Raw genomic sequence first — 25,767 nt, 5'->3', positions numbered from 1 at the left:
TCGCCCAGATTATGGCCCAACTGTGCCCACTGTCTGCATGTAGAGCACACTCTTTTCTGCAAGTCATGTTTTTTGGCATTTACATTATAATAGTAATTTCAATTTAACTTATGGTGGCAATTTTTTAAGTATGGAAAATTTGATTGTTATCCCATGAAATACCAAAAATCTTTCCCTTCTAACAAACCAGAGAATTGCTCCGCAGTGCGCTGATGCTCAGCACCAGCTTCATCGTTTTAGACCTCGGCATGCCTCTCTCTGTCTCCTCTCCACGTCCTTTTCTGTTTACGGGCTTATTATTTCTTATCTGCATGTGTGCTTATCTATAAGCAGACAGTGTTGCAACAAAGACAGTCATTCTCTCTAATCTACTCCTATATCTCTCCATCCGTCCACAACGCACGAGCATTCCTTGTTGCTGGATTTTCATCTGCTTTAAGAGGACATTCACTTTGTCAGTGACAAAACACTCGCTAATGTCAGATCTGTCAGGATGGAAATAGAAAATCTGTCACGCAGAACCCGACAATGACAATTTTGTCTTTCATCTCTTCAACTCTGGCAGGGAGCAAAGACAAAAGTCTGTTAAACCAGAATAAAAGCACAGAGCGACGGGGCTGGCAGGACACGAGGAAGATGAGTGATGAAAATAACCATCGGAACAGAGACAGGAGACGGAGCACAGCGACAGTTTTAGATTACAACCAGGCCTAATGCACGGATTACTTTCCCCTCTATCCGTTTAGGGACAGATGGATTTCCGATCACATATTGCGACAGGAAGTGGCGAGAAGACAGATGGCCTAAAAGTACGAAAAAAGGCTACGAACTGATGGCTGGACAGAGAGGGTGGAGTGAGTGAAAAATCTGATTGGCTGACAGTGATGCAGATATGAGTGACAGCGAGCTCACAGTTACTGCTTGCAGCCTTTGCACTTTTGTACAGAAAGCCTTCACTGTGCTTTCAGAGCCAGGCACATCTCAGGAACATCGCACCTTAAAAATACATGAATCTGTGGGCAGCACAGGCCGAGGCTGGACACAAGTCAGTGTTCCCATTCAGAGGTCTTTGGTGCAATTCAGAAATCTGATTGGTTGAGAATATTTTTATTTTAATACAGGTCAGAATCAGTATCCTCCATTTCTCTGTTCTCACACAGCTGTGCAATAAGAAGTAGTAATTATTATTTGTTATCCTCAGATGAACATGTTTTATTTATTTTATTGTGCATTATTTTTGCTATTGATCCCAGCAGCGGGAGTTTCTTTTTTCACAGCTGGTCCACTGAATTCATCCAGAAAATATTCACTTTCACCGATTTACACAGAGAAAAGATCTGAGTTGGAGATTTTGTGTGAACTGGGATGAACCCACGTTACAAAACCAGCTAAAGTAAAGTTAACCTGAGTCTCTCATTTATTTAGTTGGTTATAAACCCACAAAACAAGAAAAACTGTACTAGGTGTGGGAAAAATGAAGAGCAGATGTTTTTAAGATTTGCAGCTGTGCAGCGTTCTGATTGGTTGATCAGCTACTTGTATTTCTTTCTTCAAAACAGAGATTTATCAAGCACCAACTGCTGCTGAAGGCCTCCCCACACCGTAGGCTGGGTTAGTTTTAGTTAACCTCCAAGAATAGTTCTTCACGAAAACAAAAACAACTGCAGCACTTTCAGATTCTGGGACAGCTTCAGAATACATGTGATAATAATGATGTTTGCTGAGATTAAGCAGCGACTGGATTCTTTCTAAAGATGTCGGGCTTTGGGGGACTCGGTCTGTTGCATTCCCTTTGTTCCTGACAACAAAGCGGCACGATGCACACGGATGCTCCGCGCTGCTTACCACATAGAGCTGCTTCCACAGTAAGGCCCATTCCTGCAGTGTTGACGTGACCTCGGTGACAATGGGGTCTTCAAGAGGCACCACAGTCTCATGTGGCCTGCAATAGAAAACAGACACACACACATTTAATTCACAGCTGCTGGGTTTGGACAAGCATCAGATGTCCATAACTGAAGCAGATTTAAGGACACACAGAGCAGCACGTCCACAGTACAAAGCCTTTAAATGTGAAATTGTTAACACGCGTAAAAGTAAGAGAGACAATAAAAGCTTGGTCTGCTTTGTCACCAGAGGAACTTGGCGACTGTGTGGAGTTACGTGTGTCAGGTTTCTACACTAATGAATTAAAGTGAACTGACAGTTCAGTGAAGCAGAAATCCAAACACTAATCTTGTGTTTGGATTTCTGATAAGAGATAAGATAAGAGAATCCACTTATACTGCCTGTACCAACAAAGCACACTTCATGCACAGGTGGAAACACAAAGCACGAGCTAACATATGAAATAAGGTAAACTGTCAAAGTCAAAGCCAGCTTTATTATCAAAAACAGGTGTACAGAACATGCACATTGATAAATCTGACAGTCGTCAGCATAACAGTGGAAGGATATCACATGCCTTCTAAGGATGGTTCCCACGGGCTGTAAATATAATGAAAAAAGCAGAGGCCCTAAAATTGAGCCCTGTGGGACCCCAAACTGAAGAGGAGCAGAAAAGGACTCGTGCCCTAAAAGGTTAACACTAACAGTTCTGTCAGAAAGATAAGAGCTAAACCAATTCAAAGCAGTACCACGAATGTCTGCAAGATGGTGTAAGCCACAGTAAATGTTGTGGTCTACAGTGTCAAAGGCAGGTGTTTGGTCAAGGAGGACCAGAACAACATGATTACTAGAATCGCAGGAAAGGAGGAAATCATTAAAACCTTTAGGACTGCTGACTCAGTGCTATGAAGGTTTTTAAAGCCTAATTGAAAGACCTCTAAGATGCCGTTCTCATTTTAAAAAATCCATCAACTGGGAATATACAATTTTCTCTAAGATTTGAGACATAAAAGACAGCTTGGAGATGGCCTGTAGTTAGCCAATACAGTGTGGTCCAGGGCGGGTTTCTTATGCATGCTTAAAATTAGCAGGGACTACACCAGATATTAATGTGTCATTAAGTTAAATAACACACATGGATTATGACTGTTGGAGGAAATTATCTTGGAGAAGTATTTTCTTTTAGCCTCTTTGACCATATCCTGATAGAGGCGCCAGCAGTCCTTAGGATTTGAAGAGACACCTGCAGTTTGTCCCTCTTCCATCTGCATTCAGCTCTATGACACTTCCTCATCACAGCCCAAGTGGTGTTATTAAACCAAGGCTCGGTTTTAGCCTTGGGCTGCCTGGTTTTTAATGGTGCCACAGAGTCCAGTATAGTAAGGCAAGAAGATTCAAACCAGGAGTTGAGGTCCTCTGTGTCCAAGGGAGTGAGATCAGCGGGGACAGACAGCTGGCTAAAAGCAAAGGAGAACTGGACAGCAGTGGAAGGGTTAATGATCCAACAGTGGCGAACATGTGCGGTGGTTTCGTGAAAACAGCATCAGAAAAGACAGCGTCAGATATTTCCACGTCTGACTCAGGTAGACTGTGTGACAAGACCAAGCCTAGTGTGTTTCTGTGTTCGTGTGTGGGACCGGGTATGGACTGGACCAGATTAAAAGAGTCAGGCTTAAAAACCCTTTCACCAGAGGTTTGTCTGGACAGCAGACATGGATATTAAAACCTCCCACAATAAAAACATGATCGTAGTTGGGCAAAGTCCCAGCTCGAAGTTCTGAAAGGTAATTTATGAAGTTCTTATTGTATTTAGAGGGACGATAAATAACAGCAATGATCACTGAGTTAGAGTGATTAACTTCAAAACATGTGAGCTCAAGGCTGGAAGGTGAAAACTCTAAAAATCACAGTTTACATTTAAAATCCTTTTTAAAAAAAATCACCCGCTGTACCTCTTCCTCCCCTGATGTCCTCGGTGTGTTAAAATAGGAACAAGCCGCTGGTAAAAGTTCGGATAAAATACTGGACTCACGTGTTAAGCCAAATCTCAGTGACGCACATAAAGTCCAGGTTCCAGGAGGTAAATAACTCCTCCTTTGTTCACCAGCGGTCTGGCGTTTACCAGGCCAATCCTGACAGGAGCTGGGGCAGAGGTGTGAGGCTCAGCTGCATAGGGAGCCCGACACAGCGGCCTGAGATCGCAGAGGTTCGCCTGGCGCACATTGAGCCGAGGAGGACAGGGGTCACGAAGGAGCATCATCCAGGCCGACCACAGGGATGAGGCAGGAATCCACAGGGTCCAGAAATCGCTGAAAGCTCCAGGAAATAATCGATGTATTCCTTGGACGGTTGAGGGACAATGCACCAAGGACAGGTTGAGTTTAATGAACCTGTCCTTTGAATGGGAGGACAATCCTCCTATGCATTGTCCTCCCATGCATAGGAGGACAACGCGCCTTCACCTCACCTCCCAGCAGCAAAGTGCAGCAGCATTTTGAAGCATGGATTACTGTTTCCAAATGTGGCCTGGATAAAATGGGTCTTACTTTTGCCAAGCGCCTTATACAGCACAGCTCAGTCTTTCTATCTGTCATTCACTCAGGAGAAACTCCAGTTCAGTGTTTGGCCTCTTTGCAGTCCGGAGCAGCCGGGGTTCGAACCACCGACCTTCCATCAGTAGATGACCTGCGCTACCTCCTGCTCACGTCTTCAGGTGGAACAAAGAAAAGCAGCTGAAGACAAAGACCTCGTTTCACCTAAGCACTTGTACATAGTTTTGAGCATCAGGGATTTCTTCACTAGAACTGAAAGCTGCGTCTCCAGCCTGGAGTCAAGAGCATTAAAGCAACACACACACTTTTGTTCTTCTTCTCATCCCACGCTACCTTTCTGCTCGCCCCTCCCTCACTCAGGGAAGCACTTCTTTCCTTCTTACCCCTCTGCTCACGTACCCCCCTTCCCTCCGTCGCATACAGTAACTGATTAATTAATAAAAGCCAGTGTGCCAGATTAGCTGATCTCCCAGCTGAGCCGTAGCTGGCGGCCGCCTGGTGATTTCACACACATTAGTTACACTTGTATCACAGACGCGTCTCCTCCTCTTCGCCTCTGTTCTACTTTTCACTCAGCCTAATCGCTCCCTCCTCCCGCTTCCCTGCCTCGTGTTCCTCCTCCTCTCTTTTCTGGCACATCTCCATCATCCATTTGCACATTCTACTCTTTCTCCTCTTCACAGCTTCCTCTTCCTCTTCTGTATTGCCTTTCCTGTTATTCCCCCTTTTCTGCTTTCTCTCCTGCATTTCTTCCCTCTTTGTGCTCTTTCTCCCTCTGCACCCACATCCCCACAGTCTTTGGTTTCTGTCTCCTAGCCTGACCTCTGTCTGTGTTTCTGTTGTTTGCAAATCTTTATCCATATCCTCTCTCACCGTGCCCCACAACTAGTCTCCATCTGGTTATCTCTGCCCCGAGTCATCGCTGCCCCGAGCTGCCACAGTGTTTCTCCGTCAGTCTCAAGCCACTTATATTTTCATCTGCTGCCTCATAACAGCCTCTCTTTATTATTATTCTCTGTTATTCTCCATGCAGTTCATTCTTAAAAACACTCGCTGCCTCTGTTTTGAAACTTTTGAGAGAAGAAGAGATTTTTGGGGGAAATTCTTTTTGTCTTTCATCCTTTGGTTATATTCATACCCCACAGCTGTGTTTAAAACTTTACAGCGATTTAATATTCTGTATTCTCTGGGCTGCTTTAAACGACTCCAATCCAGCCTCTTATTTCTTAGTTTTTGTGCATTACAGAAAACATTTTCAATGATGCTTCCAGTGTACTGCATGACACATTAGCATGGCAAAGTGCGTCTCACTAAAAGATCACAGGCTGTCAGAAGAGGCGTAGCAGCATCAATGCCGGAGCCCCTCGTGGTTGTATCCTTAGTCCATTTCTCAACACCCTCTGCATAAATGACTGTATCAGCACTTCAGCAGCACTCCATCTCTCACTTTACGCAGTGGTGCACTTACAGTCTGTGACAGCTGAATGTCACTGGCACATCGAGCGCACACTGCTCCCATCTGAATCCACCTCCAATGAAGCAGTTTGACAGCTCCCGGCAGCTCGGACGTAGATAATAAACACGGCTTTAGCCAGCCTACTGTTTACACCTGCTGGCAGCAAACACAGCATCACATAAGAGCTGCTGGCCCCCGCCTTCTATCGCTGGTGCATCAAACCCCACCACATCCTGTAATCTAACACATCCTGATGTTTTTACCCTGCTAACTGCGTCCAGCAAAAACAGGTTTGATGGAGCTTTTTCTGCTCCTGACCTCTCGGACCTCAACAACAGAGCCACTAAGTGCACTTTTAGCACTTACCGTAGTCCATAACACTCACCACCTCAGACCACAGCTGAACTTGGCTTTGGACCGGGCGTGTGTTTATATACGTTTTCTGTCACAGCAGCTGAAAAACCCTGCTGAGCCGTGTGCATCAGTGTGTCGTCCTCAACACCCTACAAACTCCTCAGATGACCCTCAGATTCAAACCCAGAACGTTCATGTTATAAAAACACTGACGGCCCGGTGCTACCCCTCAGCCTGCCTGTGGATGCACTAATAGGATGAATTTCAAAATCATTGAGCTGTTATGTTCACAAGATTTTCAAAAAACCTGACCTCTGACCTTGGCCTTGAGGTCAAGTTTGCTGAGATTTAAACTCATTCCAGATTTTTAGTAGCTACACCTGGTATGAATGTGAAAATCCTATGTTACCTTGTTCTCGACTTATTGCGGACACCTGGCTGCCCAGCGGGGCGTCGACAGTACCCCACCAGCCTATGGCCGAGGGGTGAACGTCAGTTTTCATCTTGAAACAACTCTAATGTGGTTTCAGCTGCCAGCCTCACATACTCAGGACCCGGTACAGACTTAAATGCAGGGGAGGCGTGATGAACTGATGCAGCTCCGGTGTGTCAGCCTCCCCGCAGCAGCGACACAGACCACGCCCTCCTGCAAACTCTAATGTGGTTTCAGCCCTGACAGCCAGCTACCATTCAGACGATGATCAGCAGAGATATGCTTTGATGAATATGTAAGAACAGGTTGAACTGAAGTGTTTGTGATGTTTGAAATAATAATAATTCATAAATGATCAGTTTTTAAAGGTCGTGATTGGCCGACCAGTGATGGAGGAGATGCAGAGACTAACACCACCAGGGTCAAACGGCTGATAGAGACAAATACCCCAATGACTTTGGAGCGATGAGCCGATGTAAGTCAGACTGGGATTGTTTTTCTTGCAGTACTCTGTTAACTGTTAACTGGTTTCCTTAAATGTGCATCTTAAGTTATAGCTTCTGGTTTCATGGATATCATGTGTGAGAGTGGAAGGACACCAGTGCACTAGGTGACAGTATGGACACAAAAGTCTGAGTCTTTCTTAATTTTAGTTAAACAGAAAAGTCAGGTGAGTCAGATGCTCTGAGCTCAAAAATCAAACCCGAGCATGTCGACACGCTCCGCCGTTATCTCTGCGGTTATTAGGGTCACACTGCACTAAATGAAGGACATTCAGCAGGAATTAAGCCTCGTGGCTGAGAGCAGCAGGACTGATCAGGATCAAGTTTTTACTGAGGCCAAAGATCCAAGGAGCAGGATGACTCCTGTACTCAGAGCAGGCGCCCCCTGCTGGCCATTAAAACGGAATAGCTGGCACATCCTGACCAGAGCACTGCTGTCCAACCTCTGTTTTCTCCTACCTGCCTGCAGCCCTGAGTGTTTGAGCTGCTGCTCTTTCGTCATTTCCGCTTTCCCACCCTGTCAAACTCAATTCTGTCGTCTTTGATCCAATAGTCTTTTTGCCTGTTTTCTGAGAGCCAGTTAGTCTCTCTGTTCCCTGTGCTTTAAATCTCACTGCTATTCTGTTATTCTGCATTTCAGACTCTCATTCATGCAACTCACCTCCTCCACATCTCCACCTTACCTGGATGCCTCAGCTGAGCCTCCATCTGTGGTGTGTTTCACCATGACTACCAGCTTCTAGTCTCCAGGGATGTTGTCATGCTTCCTGCCATTAAACTGCTTTGATTTGGTGCGTCATCCGACTCAGTCTGTGTACTTGAGCTGTATTAAGCTCTATTTACTGAACTCCCAGCAGACAGCGAACTGAAGCGCTCACACGATCCAGCAAATGTGTGATTCTGTCTCGTAGTTTGTGATTTGTCCCGTTTGCTGTTTGTGGTCTCTCGTGTTATCCTCTCCCCTCACAGAGCTCGGTTCTGCTGGAAGCTTTTTCACCTAGAAAGGGAGTTCTCCCCCCCCACTATCACCAAATGGGTTTTTCCATATAAGCCTGTAGGCTCATTACCTAAACATATAAAGAGCCTCGTGGCTGTTCTTGTGAACTGGCAGTATTTAAATTAAACTAATTTGAATCTTGATGGCTTAATCAGTTATTAGATGATGACACTTTGAACCCAACAAACCGCTCTCACTGTTGATGGTCTCTTAGGTTTTACATTAGCTCAAGTCACCCTGAAATGCGAACACGGAAAAGATGAGAAGTTCTTTTGTGCTTCATAAAATTTATTTAATGCTCCACAATCTTTGCAGCACGAATCCAAACTGGTATAAAAGCTTTTCTTTGCATTTTCAAAAAGACTGCATTCATGGGAAAATGTGACATTATTAAGTTAGGATAATGAGTAAATTGTCCCTTAAATGATACGTGATAAGCTACAGTAAATCCAGCCTGGTGCTTAAGCAGCTCAGACAAAGTTAGAACGAGGGATTTGGTTTTAGCGTCTTATTTTCGTTTATTTGGTGCTTTGAATTGTTAAGAAACAGCTTCAAAATCAAAAAGTTAGAAAATGGACCGAGGCAGGATGACAGAAGAGTGGGAAAGGAAAAAGAAATGATTGGCTCTGATAAGAAATGATAAAAGCGTACACATGCAGACACGGAGCACTTTTCTCTCTTTTTTAAACACATGTGCTCTTTTCCATCTGTGGATCACAAACATGAAGCTGGCGTCAAAGATGAAAACCATCAAGCTCCGTATGCTGACATTAACTTGGGGTTAAATGCAGGGCGGCCGTCATTTCACCGCACCGATCGCTGAGCTGAGGGTCACCGTGCAAACAGCGCAACACTGCTTCTAAAAATACGTCCACACTGTTCACGGCGCCCAGAGGTTACACGCAGCACTGCATGTAACATTAACTATTCATTTAGATGTGAACTGCACATACTGCCATTTATTCACAACGTCACAATGCACTGCACATTTTTAAAATTTGTCTTTTGTAACCGACTCATTATTTATGAGTTCATAAGCATGTTTTGTCATTTGTGCAGCTTTAGTCTGTGTCCACACAGAGCAGAGTGGGTCCACACAGTGCAGAGTGGGTCCACACAGTGCAGAGTGGGTCCACACAGAGCAGAGTGGGTCCACGTGCGACCACATGCACCTACAACCAATGAGGTCCAGCTAACAGGCAGGTGTGAAGGAAATCTGCAGAAACCCTCCAAGCAGGAAGATTCAAACTCAAAGATAGCAGCACTGATCTCTGGAGCACCATGCTGCTGCTGCCAAATACAAAACTTGTGCAATGTATGAAATTATTTTCTTTTAATCATAAAAGTAATAAGAAACTAGTAAAACAAATGTATTTCTGTTTTTGGTGGAGCACAGATCGTCTCCTCGTATTAAACCTTCAAATGTAGAAGAAATGGTGCAAAAAATGTACGTTTTACAGCATCTGTGTTTCTTTTTGAGGCTTCGGTGCTTTTCAGGAGCGTGCTACTGTTACTTTCAGCTGTTAATCATGAGGTTCAATATTAGAGAGAAAGTCTGGGTATACTGGACCTGTAGGGAAGAAAATGACATCTTCATCTAAATTATCAACCCAATAAAAATAAGAACCCTAACCCAGTTGGGAGTATATTGTATTTAATGACAGTTTATTGGTAGTTTTGACCGAGTTGTCAGCTCAGTTGTTTCTTTACATAAACTTGAAAGGAAGTGGAACTTGCCTGAAGTGTTTGAATTATTCTGCTTGTTAAACTTGTTGGAATAAAGGATTAAAAACGAGCCTGTAGAGCATTTCACTGACCTGCTGCTCCCATCAGCCTGTTTGACTGTTTGCAGAGGGAGCCACACAAACTCCCAGCCTCAGATGCTTCAGTGCTTCTCAGGAACATTGTGCTGCTACCTTCTGCTATTGAACAGTCATTTTAATTCATTTGGACAAACTTTTTTTTCCATGTAGCAAAACCTCGCGTCAGTCCAGGTGGAGCCAAAATGCCAGAAAAGAACTGACCAAACGATCCGGTGAGTTAAAAATCTGTCACTTCATAATCGATTCACATGCACTGTGCAGAAAACCTGATGAGAGTCGGGTCCTGGGTCTGACTGGAGCTGCAAACAAACAGTAAGCAGGTGATCAGACTCACTGAGGAGCTCACACAGGCTCTACACAAAGTGTTCATTTAACTTCAGACATGAGCCTGATTTCATTCTTTTATGCCTGCAAGTGTTTTTTGTTTGTTAGGTTTTTTTGGTGCATTTTGCTGTTCAAGTCTTTTTGTACCGTTACTATAAATGTGTCGCGTGCACTTGTACAGTAGGTTTCTCTCTCCATGTGTAGTAATGAAGTGCAGGGTTGTGATAATTGTAAATGTCAGCTCTGAGAGCTTCCTGGCACAAACCTGCAGGCTGCTGTACACTGGTGGATCGACACAGGGACGCAGGCAGGCCGACTCCACAGGAACAAATTAAAATCCGCTAAACTCATTTGACCTCATGCTGCAGTTTTTACATAAGGATATTCAAATCTCTCCGTGCCGTCTCAAACACATGAGACATTAAAGATCACTGTCAGATTTTCTAGGGTGCAGAGTGACTACGCTGATTCTCACCGGACAGTAAAAGTGGAAGTTTTATGAAAAGAAGGTTCACTAAAGCTCAGAAGCATCTACTGTACAGATGTCCTGCTGCCTGCTTCATGCAGAGCAGACATCCTCCTTGGTGCTGTGAGCAGTGCTGGATGGTCAACTCTTTGTTGGTCACCTTTTACCCAGCAGACCAATCACAGCGATCGAGCCCTGTTGGTGGGTGTACCACGTTACTGTGATCACATCCCGTTTTCTTTAATGCAGTAATGTAAAACATTGATGTACATAATTCAATAATTATATGAAGCTTACGCCTAAGTTATATGTCTGTCTTTTTTCCTGGTTGTCTGTTCTTTACATCACTTCCACTTTCCCACGCTCTCAAACGCAACACTTACATCATTACATTATATCTCGGTCCTCATTGTCATTCTCTCTTTCAGGCTCTCATATGTGCAACCAGCCTCCTCCCCATCTCCGCCTCCCCCGAATCACTCAGAGCTCCATCCAAGCCTCCATCTAAATCACCAGCGTCCTGATTCCGGGGGTCCCGTCCTAAATCCTGCCACCGCTGGGATCCCGTAATGACACGTTGGGTCATCGGGGTCTAATCACCAAATAGATTTTCTCTCACAGTAAATTTTGTTCCATTCTTCCAAACGTTCTCTCCGTGTTGTAATTACAGTAAAGGTTCAACACAGTCTGAACTACCACAGTGCTCGTGAACTGAGAAGAAACATCAGTGAGTTAGAATAAGTGCAGCAGGGAGCAGGTGGTGCTCAGGGAGCTCCAGCAAGAAAACTTAGAGTTGAAGTTGGCTCAACACGAGCTGATGTAATGCCGAGCTGACCAATCAAGTGCATGCACGGTCCAGCGTATCATCCCTGAGGTAAAACATGAAGTACTAGCTTTATTCTGTTTGTCAGTACGGCTTTTAATTGGTACCTGAAGCAACACGCCTCCACCTACACCACCCCTTGAGTGTCTGTAACTCATACTGAACATGGCTCATTTGTTTGTACAGTGAAGACACACACAGTGTAATTCTCTTATTCCCTCACACACACCCACGTGCACATCGAAAGCTCTGCTGCTTTAAGACCCACTTGATCAACAGTCTTTAATTATGTTTGTCATCATGCAGCAGCCTCCATCTTCCTTCAGTAAAATACACCAACTCTCCGTCTCTGCCCCGGGGGCCTACTTGAAACTCTAAAAGATTCACTAATTCCAATTAATTTACTCTCTGCCTTTAATTAAAAAACTCTTATGCAAATCGCGACACGCTCTGTAACGCTGATTAATCTGAATTTTGGAGGGTTTTGTTTTTTGTTTTTTGTTTTTAAAGCTTTTCCAAATAATTATGCTAATGTATTAAAATATGTACAGTTGAACTTGGAAGGAAATGAGAATAAAGGAGGTTTATACCTTATTTAGAAAGAATGAGTCTCAAAACAACTGATCCCAACAGAAAAGCAGATTTCATCAAATTACCTCCTAAACAGTTTTAGCTGCAGAAGAAGAAAAATGCCTCCCAGCACTGCGGATATAAAATATACCCGACTGTGGCATCATCCCACATTCGGTACACGAGGGCGACTCAAATCGGATCAGATCTGGAGTGACTAAAAGATGATGACATACAGTATGGTGCAAAAGGCTTTTGGCATGTTCGATGATTGTTATCTCACAACACCATCAGGAAGGAGTCTGATCGGCCCCCAAACTCACAGCGATCTAAACATGCAGCCAGACTCACAAAGACTGTTCTTCAGCTGAAAGCAGAGCAGCAAGTCCTGCAGCAGGAAGCAGGGCGCCAAAGAGCCCAGATCAACATCTCAGGCTCAGGCCAGGATCATACAAGCAGAAGACTCGGACTGAATCCACCGAAAAACTGTGGCAACTTCTCCAAGATGTTAACCTCATTAGTACCTTGAAAACAAGTGCAGAGCTGGTGCTCTTAAAAGCAAGACTGGGTTTCCCACAGATGATTGCAGTGGCTCACCGTGTGCATGTGTGTGCTGCAAACCACGCCACATGTGCAGGTGGTACGAATAATACACTTTTTCTCTACTTTATGACAAAAAACAGACTCGATCGTTTTGGCCTGCAGGTATTAGCTGCCACATGTGCAGCTTTCATTAGTGAGTCAGACAATAAGGAAACTTTGCATTTATTTTAAAAGCCTGTGGAAGTGACTGGAACAAATCTAGAGCTGACTGAATACGTTTGGCAGTATAACGTATTGTCACTCTCAGCAGAGGCTGTTAGCGACGCTCTGTCCGTGAAGCTCTGGTTAAAATCCTCTTCAGACAGAAAAGAGACACTAATGACTGAATGAGTAACAGGAGAGAAAGAAAGGCTCAGAGGACAATAAATGCTTTTTGCTGTTTTTATGTTCAACACGACTGCTTTCAGCCCTCAAACTGAAACATGATGCTGGAGTCAGTGAAGGTGTTAAATTCATCGAAAGCGTGAGTCTAACCGAGCCTGAGGTTTCACAGAGGCTCAGTGTAGTGTCGCAGGTTTACACACTTACCCTCTGTTGGTGACGATGGCCTTCTTCAAGTGAACGTAGCTGGCAGGAAAAACTCCCTGGAGAGACACAGACAGAAAAAATAACAGAGAAGAAAGATAATTAATCACCGTCTACTTCCCATCCAATAACACCGAGAGACAGATCACGATAAAGACATGCAGAGTAAAGACTATCCTCTGTGTGCAGCAGCGAGACGCTCCTCAATCATTCATGTACAATAATAAGTTATAACGGAGGCTGATGGCAGGCTAGGCAGGTCGCTTCTTGTCTTTGATTGGAGATCTTCCAGTGAGGAGAAATACATGCTGCCTTTGCCATCAGAACGTCATGACACTGTGACCTGACAGAAAATGACAGCGAATCACATTTTTGCACAGATTTGGCCTTTTAAAGGCACGTGGTCCTAAACGTCTGTGAAGGTTCTCAGTCATCCAGGTCATCGTAGTCTAAGGAGCTTGCAAAGAAAAGCGTCTGGACTTGTTTGAGTTGCTGGAAGACTCATGCGAAGACAGCTTGAAGACAGCTCATGTGATTAGGTAGAGGATCATCAGGTGGTCCTTTTGTCCCTCTGTGGGGGGAAACTCCCACTAGGTTTATATCTGGGACTCTCCACCATTTGACCTTAGAACTGAAGAAGCTTCTCAGATGAGAGGTGAAACGTCTTCAAGCAACCTAAATAAGTCCAGACGCTTTTCTTTCCTTGGTCCTAAACGTTTGATCAGCTGTAAAACAGCCCGCTTCAGTTTAAGGTTGTTTTCAATAAATTGCATGTTGAAATTTTCTGCATGTTGAAGCTCAACTTGGAACCTTGTTAAGATCCAACTATGCAAAATATGATTTTCAGGTGATCATAAACTTTTGGTCAGGGCTGTACAATAAAAGTATATAATGAAGAAGGACTCTACAGGGTCTGAGGAAGGGTGGGGTTTATACAGGAAACATTGGGTCCCGCTGTCTCCACCTGTTCTGATGTGATGGGCATAAAATGAACTGCTTGGACTTGCAGCTGTTTCAACTGTGTTAAAGTCCAGTAAAGATCACACTGCAAAGAGATTACATTGATCCAGTGACGTTCCCGGGGCAACACTGATTGGACCAATCAGCTTAAACTCTGATCATTTTGTTATGGTTTTGGGAGGGAGTTGATTTTTAAATTTATTTTATTTTTTGTGTTTTTTGTTGTTGTTGTTGTTCTCTGTGCGTGGGCTGTTGTTGGGTTTTTTTTTGTTTCTCTTCCTTTTTTTTTCTTTCTTTTTTCGTGTTTTTTTGTTATCATCTGAATTTTAATGGCCTAATTTGTTTTGATATATGTCTTTATATCGGTTGGTACTTGCTGTATTGGGCCTGATATGTCAAATTACATGTGCAAAACTTTAGAAATAAAGAGGGAGGAAAAAAGCAAAAAAAAAACCTCTGATCCAAACAAATCAGGCTGAGATCATTTTAGCTGGAATAAGACAAAACCAGCAGGCATGAAAGGCAACCAGTGAGGAAAGTGTCCCACGAGAGATTTCAGTATATTCAATTTATTGTCTTTAAATTTTAAATTATTATTATTTGTTTTATATTTCTTTTATTTGTTTTCAGGTTTGTGCTCTACCTCTGGGGTTAAATTCTCGGGCTGTTTTTCACACTATGTGACATATCGAGTCACTAGAGGCCCTGAACTGATATGAAGCACATATTAAATTCCTATTCCCTTCTTTTCAGGGTGTAGCTTTAAGATTAGAAAAGAGAAGATAAGAAGTTAGACCATTAAATTATTTGACATATTTATTGGCTTTTGATTGATATTGTTCAGAGTTCTGCGTCTCAGAGCCGGCTGTACCCCCTCACCGAACCCTGATGTGCACAGTGTGCACCTCTACTGTTTCACCGTTGAACCAAGGGCAGGTGAAGCATCTTCAGCCTTTCTGTGGAGGTTTTTCAGCAATCTTCAAGAAGTTGTGCCCTCTTTCCTTTTCTGCATCTGTGGCCATAGCAACTAAAACCCAACATTTTCTAGGAAAACAAGCTTCTGCATGCTTGGCTTCCCAAAGTGGTTAAAGCACTAAGAATTCACATTTCTAAGTGAAATATTGAGGCCTTCGACATAATTATGAGAGAATCATCATTTAAAACCGCTGGCATCAATTATAAAGACAGGTTACACAAGGCAAGGCCCAATCTTTCCTGGGCCCACAAAGAAGGCGAGTGCCATGCACGGCAGCTGATCAGTTTATTGTGTGAAGGTTGGCCTATTGGATGGAAACCATGCTGTTCTGGAGCATAGTGACGTGCACGCTGGTTCTTGGTTCAGTTCCATCACTAACTCAGTTGACTGTCAGTGATGGAGTTATTGTTGCTGCTGTAGCTGCGTAGGTATGGAAAGAAACTATATCTGTATAGTTGCTTAATCTGACGCAGTTGCATGAAACAGGCATAACAGATATACAGGCCTATCCTCCAGCAACATTTCTGCTTTTTCAACCTGAACCACAGCTTCTTCCTAGACTGACCAAGTAGTTTTGGCACCTCCAGTAAATCTAATGAGTGAGTAAAGCAAAACAGAACCTCTTCAATAAAGGACTGTTGTCCTCTAGTATTTCAGGCTGGTTTGCTACAGCACCAGTGTGAAGCCAGTGTTGGAAATCTGGTGCATCGCTTTGCACCTTGCAGCTTTGCATTGTCAGAATACAGAATCTGATTTGTATAAAAACTCATTCTTCATCTTCAGTAGCCTCAGATTCATCTTCTGTCTTCATCAAGACCACGACAAACCCGCTGCCTATGCTGCAGCGCAGTCGCAGGGTAACATATATGATGCCGATTTCCAGCTTTAGTCTGCGGGTGCCTTCATTTTTCAAGTGTACAAGTAAGCTTCACTTTTTGCAGCGGCGGTGCCGTCTCTTTGAAAGGTAGCTGCTGTGGACGCTCGAGGCTCCCCCATTTTAGTTTTACAAGCTCGAAATGCTGCTTACAGTATTCTCCTATTCTTCTGCAAATGTGGAAGTAATGAGGTATTTTGTGTCACAAAATCTTTATATCTCCAGTGACTGGGGAACATTTTTATGTAAATTGCAAGTGTGTAAAAAAACTGTTTAATTTACAAAGTGTGGCTGGAGCTGCAGCAGTCTACTGAGGGAAGGCTTCACACTGTGGGGATTTCATTCATATTCAGCTACATGTTTTAATGGGGAAAGAGCAGAGAAGAAGAAGAGCAGAGTCTATCTGAGGAATGGAAGTGTTCGTGCCAGTTTGTGTTTGGCTGTTTTGTTCTTAAGCATCCTGGTGTACATGTATATATGCATGTGGGTTTGTATCCTGTTTATGCACTTCTTCCCTTGTCCGCCAGCCTGCATGCTGATGCAGAAAATCTATGTTAGGTATTAGCGTAGAAGCCAAGATGTCAGCTCCTGTGTGTGTGCAGGTCTGTGCCTTATGTGCACTCAGAAAATGAGGCTTCCGGCAGTCGGGAAAGAAAGCAGCCCTCTGCTATCATGCATAATAACCCTGCTGTCTCTTAGCTAGCACTTTAGCTGCTTGTTCTTTCAACAGAGATGGATTCTGCTACAGCTGTCAAAAGACCTTTTAGGTCAAATATCACATAGAAAAACACGGCGGACCAGATTCAAGTCTAAATATGTTTCTGACGGTGTTACAGAGAGAGAGGGAGAGAAACCTATAAAATCAGGAAGAAATGAGAATAACAGGGCTGTAGACGAATAGAGTAACTGTTGGCAGCCATGCATGTGACAGGAGCAGGTCAGAGGTGCTGGTCCGGCCTCCCGGGACTCGCTCAATTACCTGTCTGCCCAGGGCCATAAACACTAAATGTGCTCTTCACAGTCGCACCGCCTCACAGCTCTGCTCCGCCGCTGCTCATTTAAAAGCCACAGCACCGCGCTGTTTAAGGTGATTCATCGCTTTAACCTTTGGATAACATTTACACAAGTATTGCACATTCTGTATTTGAACATGAGTTACAGTAGACCTGCTCAGGTTTTCCTTATTTCCTGTCATATATACTGTGTTACTGTACTGAATGCAGTAATCAGATTACAGCTACAATTATGTCATTACAGAGGTTCTTCAGTTACCTCCATGCCGGGCGGATAGAAAGAAAAATAATTATTTCTTTCTGCGTCTTGACGGTAAAGTCAGCTGATTTCAGTTTGTGTTGCTCTAAAGTGTCTTTGTGCTGTTTTCAAGCTTTGCTTTGTGTGTTTATATGTGAAACCTGATGTAATAAATCCTTTGTAATAAAGGAGAAAATGTGACAGCGATTGACTGAACCCGCTCAGATGTGGACCTCTGCCAGCGTCAGCAGCATTTCATCACCTGTGCTGAGGTCAGCGCTCGCTCTCTGTTCGCTGTCTCACCTTCACACAACGCTCATGATGCTAAACCGAAAACTCCTCTGTTTGTGCCCCACTTTGATGTGACAGTAAACCAGCGGGATGGAAACACCAGACATGCATCAAGAAGGATGAAGCACACGTGCACACACGGACTCACACGAGGCCTTCGAGCTCGGTATCATCAGAGGAGAACCTGAGGTGTTCTGAAGGCACTGACCTGTTAACAGCCATTCACTGTCACAGCTAACTAGGCAGAGACAGCAACAAGGTTTTCTGTGTGTGTGTGTGTGTGTGTGTGTGTGTGTGTGTGTGTGTGTGTGTGTGTGTGTGTGGCCCAGTGTCAAAGTGTTGTCCTTAATTTAGCTGATGGCGCTGAAGCACCGGTCCACTTAAAAAGGTCATCTTGTTACAGAGACAGAAAGAAAAAGAGACAGACGAGACGAGAAGCGTTAAAAATAAGAGAATGCAAAGACAGACGATCAGTGAGGGAGACGAGAGGATAATAAGGAAACGGAGGCACAGAGACGAGCAACAGGGGGAACGCAAGGACGGCGAGCAAGGCTGCAGGAAAAATGTCATCCTCTCAAAAATAACAGCACGCCTCCGGCCCAAATACTGTACGTCACCTCGCGTTAACCCGTGCTCTGAGTGCCTTCCAGAGGCCAATAGGACACGAGGAATCTGAAACATCAGGTATAAGAAACTAAAAGAAAGGGAAACAGCGGACGGCTGCGCAGACATCAGACATGATCACCTTCCTTCACAGATATTTACTGCTCAGCCACACAGGAGCCAATTCTGTGCTTCGCACTGATGTCCAGGAGACAAATCCGAGCAAATACAAATAATGGTTGATTATCCTAAACAGCACAAGCACCACGGTGCTCTATTGTCCATATTTGTGTGTGCAATTGTGTGTAAATGTGCATGTTTATGCAAACAATGTTGGCTTATATCCCCATTTATACAAGCGTGTACAACGAGGCTTATTTACGAGGCAGCTCAAGACGTTCTGCGTGAAAAATAACTTGGATGTGACACATTTAATTTCATGGTTTGTTACTTATATATGATTTAGCCTTGCTCAAGTGCTTCCATCTCACTGACGATTTAAAAAGAGCTCATGTGAGCGTTCGTGTCATAAAGTTTAGCTGGTTCACAGCAGTGTGATTTAGCCCTTCTTTTTTTAACTTGGCAAGAAAAACTGTAACTTTCTGCTAACACAAATTTACTCCACTAAAGAAAAGCACGTTTAAAGCTTCTTACAAATGAGAAAAAGGTGCACAAAACATTTATAGTTCCATGTTTCTTCGTGTGCTTCTGAACTGAAACGAGGTCTGCACGAGGTCGGAAACAGCAGAGACTGCAGACATCAAGCTTAAATAAAGTCAGAGAGACGGGAACCAGAAGTCAGTCGTGTCTCTAAAGTTTAATATGGGTTTTTCTTTTTACTGCTGCTGTAAATTATTCAGCATCTCGCCATCTACAACACTCGATCCTCGTTTCCTAATGGACAGCCTGACTTCTCAGACTTTCATTGTAAAACAGTTTGGACCTCCTTCGTGCTCTCTGCTCAGAACACTGACGGATGCTCTTGTTAAGCCGTGTATGTGTTTAAAGTGAGCGACTGAAACGCTGTGTGGACTAGAGGAGCTAGAAAGTAATATCCTCTCTACATCTAAACGATTTGAAGGTAGGCCTCTTTCTCTCCCTCGAGCTTGGCTTCCAGTGAGACCACTTCTTTTGAGTGAACAGCAGAGGGATCAGCTGAAGGTCCAGATGCATGTCTCAGGTCCTGTTTTTAGGCCTGACATGCCACCACTTGTCCAGTTTCCTCAGATTGTTTTAAGCAGCCGCTGCACAGCATGCAGAGATGTGCCCAGTTAACTAACAGCTCTTTGGGAATCACCTGGTTAGTGCAAAAACATTATTTTATGTCAAACTGTGTAATCTTTAGTATTTTTAACAGATTCAAACAAAGAAATTAGAACAAATGATGTTTTTGTGACCGGCTGATGGTAACAACGTGCCTAAAGATACAATTTAAAACTGCCTGTTATGTGTAGACACATCATCGGTTCGGTGATGAGGCTGAACAAACTCAAACAAGCATCCCTCTGAAAATGATCAGGTACAAAGAAATGAGTGAAAAACAGCCAACGTCCAAAGAAAAACTTTGCAAGACCTTCAGAAAAGCTGCAGAAGAGTTGCAAGACAGTTGGGATCATGGAAGCTCGAAACCTTTTGTCCGGATGCTGTCCAGGACAAAACAAGAAAACAACAAAGACTGAAAGATGTTTCTGACCTTATTCTCTTGGTTGTGCCAGAAACTTCTGCTCTGTTTCCATATTTCTGTGCAAACTTTAAAGAGCACACAAAGAAAAGTCTCATTCGTTCTCCTCGGGGTGCAAACTTCTAACAACAAACAGCAGACTTGTAAAACTTTTAATCAAAGGTTGCTTCTCAAAGGATGAGCAACTTTACACCAAACTAAAACTAACACATCCATAGGCTGAAAAGAGTTGGAGCAAATGCACAGACTGGTACAAACTCCCGGACCGTACCCAGCAGTGACCTCTGCTGATGTTTGCTCTTAATAAAACAGTCTGGGCCTAACATTATCCCTCCAGACTAAATAATTGATGGTCTTTGTAACTGTGCTGCTGACCAGCGGTGAAAGCGCTCTGGGTCATAAATGTTTTAATTCTGCAGGTGTGGAAGCAGGCAGCTCCCTCTCCTCTTCCTCGCTTCCCACCCAAAAAAGATGCTGACGCATCATCTCTGCCTGAGATGAGATTACTTTGTGGCGTCCGCATTAAGGAAAATTGAGTGAAAATATCCTGAGACAACCTGAGGAACAGACGAACTGTTCAACACGTCTTTACTACAATCAGACTTTATAAATGGAATTTCAATTTGTGCCAAAGGAGCTGTCAGAGGTGAAGATCATTCAGGGTCAGCTCACCTCTGAAGGTGGAGACGCAGCAGTATGGAAACACACTATATTGGTGTCTACGCTCCAGCCAAGCTGTTAGAAAGTGATGAATCACCAGTTTCATTCACTAACGTCGCTGCCTTAACACTCTTAATGTTGGTCCTTCTTAAATCACACACAAGTAAAACCTGTAGGAGGAAAATGGAGGATAGCATGGAGAGCTGTTCTCGGCTTTTTTCTGTATGTTCTAATCAGATATTTGTATAAATAAAAGATAATTAATTAATTATCCTGATAATTAATTAACTTGTAATGTACTGACTATCACAGACTTTCTGTATTGTAGTTGTAATCTTAGTCATGGTCAGTCTGTTGTGTCATCATAACTCTGACTCTCACACAGTCTCTAACATTTTATGTGAGATTAGAATCGCACAGCTCGCGTCTCCATCGCTCCTGTGGCTTCACGTTCATTTGTGTCTCCAGGTGTTTCCACTTCCCTGCTTCCCCTCCTGTGTATTTGAGTCCTCTGTGTCCGTCTGTTCCTGGTCGGGTCGTCTGTTGTGGTCGTACAGGGTCTTGTCTTCATAGTCAGAGTTTTATCCAGTTTAGGTTTCAGTTTAGTTTCGCCCTTGTTTCACTTCACCTTGTTCTTCAGTTTTTTGTATCGGCCACAATAAAGGTTCACTTATTGTTAAACCTTCGTTGGTTTCTCCTGTCTCTGCGTTTGGGTCTGTTCCATAAATACATCTGTGTTTCCCGCCGTGACATAAACAAGTAAAGCTCGTCCTTCCCGACATTTCAAAATTGTAACTTTACGACACCACGGAGAACAAACTTTACTGACTGTTAAATTGTTACAGTTTAATTTTGACCGTTGTTTTCAGGGTTGATCCTGAGGTGGCAGACATGTCGGGCCTCTTCCTCGTCACCTGATGATGACGCAGCAGCCCGGCTCAGCTGAAGTTTATCTGAAGCTAAACTTCAGCCTTCACAGCTGTTTGACATTTACAGTTTCAGGTGTTTTTACCAGAAAACTGTTTTTATGAGGTTTCTTTTTTCAGTTTTTTATTTCTTCAGACTTTCTGTAGGTCTGTCTGATTATGATGTCGTCATCAATTTGTGCATAACTGTAATGTGATTAAAATGCGCTTCATCGGTTAGACCAAAGGTCCCAAAATATCTACCAAAGAAAACTGCAGACCCTGTTTGTGTCCAAGCACAGAGACATATAAGAACAACATGATAATATAAGGCGATGCAGTTTGGGTTATTAAGGTTATATTTATATATATTCTTTCTTACAAACATGCCAAGCTTTAGCTCTCCGTGTCAAAAAGCTCTTGATACTAAATTAAAATATTTCCAAAATATATTAACTTCACTCAGTGTAACTAAAAGGAAGGCTGAAATATTCCACATTAATCAGGTTACATTTACTCTCAGTGTTGATGGGTTTAAGAAGCCACAGAGCCTGAAATGAGCTCAGATATCTGAGAGTCTGCACACAACACCCACTGAAAGAGCTTCTACAAGTCAGAGCTACATGTGAGAGACACTCGTGAAGACACTCGTAGTTCAGCGGTTGAAGCACTCAGTGTGAAAGGAATGAGTGCAGCATGAAGCGAAAGAAAGTCCTTACTGCTCCGTGCAAACTGAGCAGTGGGTGGTGAACATATATTAATAAAACACTTTAAAAGTCGACATATTGAGTTTGAAGCACCTGTGAACTTGCACCGCAGTCAGCCGAGCGCGCCGCTACGAAGCGCTGCAAAAGTTCATGTCGGAGCTGAAAACATTAGCACTCTGTAGCATTCTTAATGTACCGGTTTCAACTTTTTAGCTCATTTAGCACACTCATCTCAACACGGCCTCTTAGCATCAGTGGGTGAGACGATGCTCCTGGATCATCAGTTGCACAGGAAATGTTTTTACACGGTTAAAATACTTTTTAAGATCCTTCTTTTTGCTTCATCTCAGCCGGTCCTTTGCTCTCTTGGACATTTTTCTCTTCCTCGTTCTTTTCGTGCCATCATACAGGACACACTCTCTGTCTTTTGTTTCCAGCTCACTGCTCTGCTGCTGTACACCAATTACAGTCTCTTTTGTTTCATTCTTATCACACCTGCCGATGAGCTTCGGATAATCCGCGTTTCATTGTCTTCCAGTCATTTCTGCAACAATCTGAAAGCTAGAAAAGACTCTGCAGCTGTGATTCACTCTCCTGCCTCCTCTATTGTCCTGAGCGAGTTTATCTTCTAAACTTAACCCTAACACACCCATATATTCAGTCCTATTATGAGCCCCTGTGTTGCATCAGGCCCCTTTTCAAGATCCCAAGAGGAAAAGAGAAAAAAAGGAGGATGGTGCAATTCCCACACTGAGCTCCGTGCAGCATCATAAAGCACGCTGGTCTATAATTTCACACAGCAGCTCTGATAGGCTCGGATGATAAAATAACAGTGATTACATCACAATTGCAGAACTGTACATCTACCGCCATTGTTGTTACTTGATTCTTGAACAATGAATGTCTTTCTAAATATTCTGAGGAGGAGAGATTTCCACTGCAGCGAGTTGGTGCGACGAGCTTCAGGAAGGTGAGAGCAGACAAAGGTTTCTCGCTCTCTCTCTCTTTATGTAAGACTGTTTAAACCGTGCAGGTCGTCCTGATTGGATTCAAATTCCGACTCGCGGTTGATATTTTAGGAAGACGGTCGCATCTAGTTTTACTTGGCGGTTATGTCACCTGACAGCAAAGTCCAAAAGAAGCACAAGGTCTGAGTGACAATAAACAAACACATCAGTTTTCCACCTTCCTGCTGCTTTTCATCACATTTCAGTTGGAGTCGCTGCGTTTTGACTGAAACGTCTCCAGGCAATGTTTCTCTCAGCCCACTCTGACTCAGACGAGCTCTTCAAGGATTGTTTCTATTCACTGGGCAAATTACATTAACTGGCCCAGTGTGATCAATCAACTACAAACCAAAGCTGATTAGAAAACATCACATCTGTAACGAAAGAGGAACAGCTCGCCTCGCCCTCAGCCCGAGCGCTCATTTATTCACACTCTACATCTCTCCTGTGATATCGTCATTGGATAACACCAGGTTCGTCTTACGTTCGTCGACTGGATGATTACACGTTCACAGGTACCGGTGTAAACACAGGCTTCCACAGAGAGTGTGGAGTGTTGTTGGTGCTGCAGCTTCAGGGCCCGTTTTTGTTGCAGTGCAGCGAGCTGGCAAAGACAGCTCTGACCGTTTGATATTTTCCTGACCTTGAAATCCGCCTTAAGCATCTGCGTGGTATTTTGGTGCCCAGCACGAAGGGCAGGGTGCAGCGCTGGGAGGAGAAGTCCAAACAGGTGCAAGGTTGGTTCAAATGAAGAGGCACAAAGCTGTTGGTATTTTGGTGGAAAAATCCATCTGAGACTACGCGGGCGAGTCAACCTGCTAAACTAAAAAGTAAATAATGCATTTTAAGTGAATCCCTTCACAGCAGGCAGGATTTAAACTGCATCAGTATACAGCAGCTGCTTTATATTTTTCTCTCACTTCATTAGATCTTTGCAGCTAAATCTAAATATGACTATATGTTGTAAGGAGCAGTTTGCCACGTTGGCACAGTCATTTACTGCATTTAACCTTTATGAAATCACACACCGGCAGACGTCACTGTGTGGAGATATCATCTGAATTTCAGGAGCGGACCACTCCTCCTTCACGCCCCCGCCGGCCTCAAGCTATAAAAGCCCCCCTCCACCAATACCTGCTGTTCTCATTTTCATGCCCCACCCTTCCCGATCATTTCCCCTCTCTTCTCTTCTCCTCTTTTCCTTTCCTTCATTCATTTCTCGTTAGTACATGAGGATCTGCTGGCCCGGGAGCTTCCCCAAACCGCAGCACCATTTCACACTTCCTCGTCCCTCATCGCCCATCGTGGATGTGATCCCAGCTAGTGAAACGATGGGCTTTTACGGCGGATAATCCTGTGTGTCATTGCCTCCTTTGCAAATTTCATTTTAGGAAAAGTGGAATTTTATGTTTGTTCTCATAAGGGCGAATGCTGCCATGTCACATTTTACGGTATGAAGTGAGATACAGAGGAATTAAAGCAGAAACAGCTCGCACTGGTGCAGTCATAAAAACAGCTCCATCAACATTTATGACTTAATTTTGTACCAATCGTACAAGCCGAATAAAGCTGGCACCCTCTGCCTCTGGGATCAGCTCCGAGGCGCATAAATTCCCAAAGCAGCGTTTTCCTGCTGGCTGAGCTGTTGTCGGTGCTGCATCTCTGCGCCTGTCCCAACTGTTTTGGAGTCCACATCATGCTGTGGTGCTGTTTTTAAAAAATGCATTTAATAGCTTTTTTTCCTGGATTTTTGGCTTCAACTTCTATTTAATAAAAAAAAATGAAGACTGTTCACTTCCTTGTTCCTGCGTCTCCCGCTGAACCATGCTAACTGATGTAGTTGAGGACGATGTGCTGGGCCAGCCTGTGTGTTCAGTCTTCAGTGCGCTGCACTCTTGAACTTAACACGTGACAATGAAGCTTCAACAAAGCCGAACCCTTAAACTTTCAGGACTCGCTGTGTGCAACGACTTCGCTCTCTCAGAGAGAAACAATCATGACGAGTGACTGAGTCCAAAACATCTGCCATCATCTTTGCTCAGAGTTATCAGAGATACAAAGGACAGAAAATGATCATGCATGTGGCAGGAACGAGAGAGCAAGATGTGCAACGTGTTTTACTGATATTTAATGTTTAATCTTCTTCCCTCGATTTAAAAGCATCACAATGAAACTTTTCCAATAGGGAAAGTTTGATGACCTTAAAAACGGTTTAATTTAGGTCAATTTAATAATTTATTAAGCTGAAAGGAGTGACTGAATATGAATGTGAGCACCAGCCTGAGATTCTTTGGTTTTTAAACCAGGTCAAATGTCAACATCTGGACAAAGATGTGTCCTGAGTTCACAGACACAGTTTCTCGTTGTTTTTCTGACTTCACTTGAAAGATGACTCTGACTGTTTCTCTCTAACACAAGCAGAGACCAGCAGCAGCTCCAGACAGTGAAGGAGCATATATATTTGGACTGTGCCAGGTGTAATCTCCCCGCACTGAGAATCCTTCTATGTCTGCTGATTTCGGCTGCAGCGAGGAGC

General features: G+C 43.7%; 1 protein-coding gene across 11 annotated transcripts in view; it reads right to left on the bottom strand.

The window, feature by feature from the left end:
• LOC309706823 (dedicator of cytokinesis protein 3-like) overlaps nt 1–25,767 on the bottom strand; it is a 230,117-nt gene that overhangs the window by 104,518 nt on the left and 99,832 nt on the right. For all 11 annotated transcript variants that reach the window (XM_082533712.1, XM_082533719.1, XM_082533715.1 and 8 more), the window contains exons 4-5: nt 13,320–13,375; nt 1,846–1,942 (exon numbers count right to left, since the gene is read on the bottom strand). In XM_082533712.1, the coding sequence (XP_082389838.1) occupies nt 1,846–1,942; nt 13,320–13,375 (153 nt within the window). The remainder of the gene's footprint in view (nt 1–1,845; nt 1,943–13,319; nt 13,376–25,767) is intronic.

Source organism: Aulonocara stuartgranti, assembly GCF_965226115.1.
Source record: "Aulonocara stuartgranti genome assembly, chromosome: 5".
Taxonomy (NCBI): domain Eukaryota; kingdom Metazoa; phylum Chordata; class Actinopteri; order Cichliformes; family Cichlidae; genus Aulonocara; species Aulonocara stuartgranti.
The sequence above is the reverse complement of the archived record's forward strand: the minus strand, read 5'-3'. Positions and strand labels throughout refer to the sequence as shown.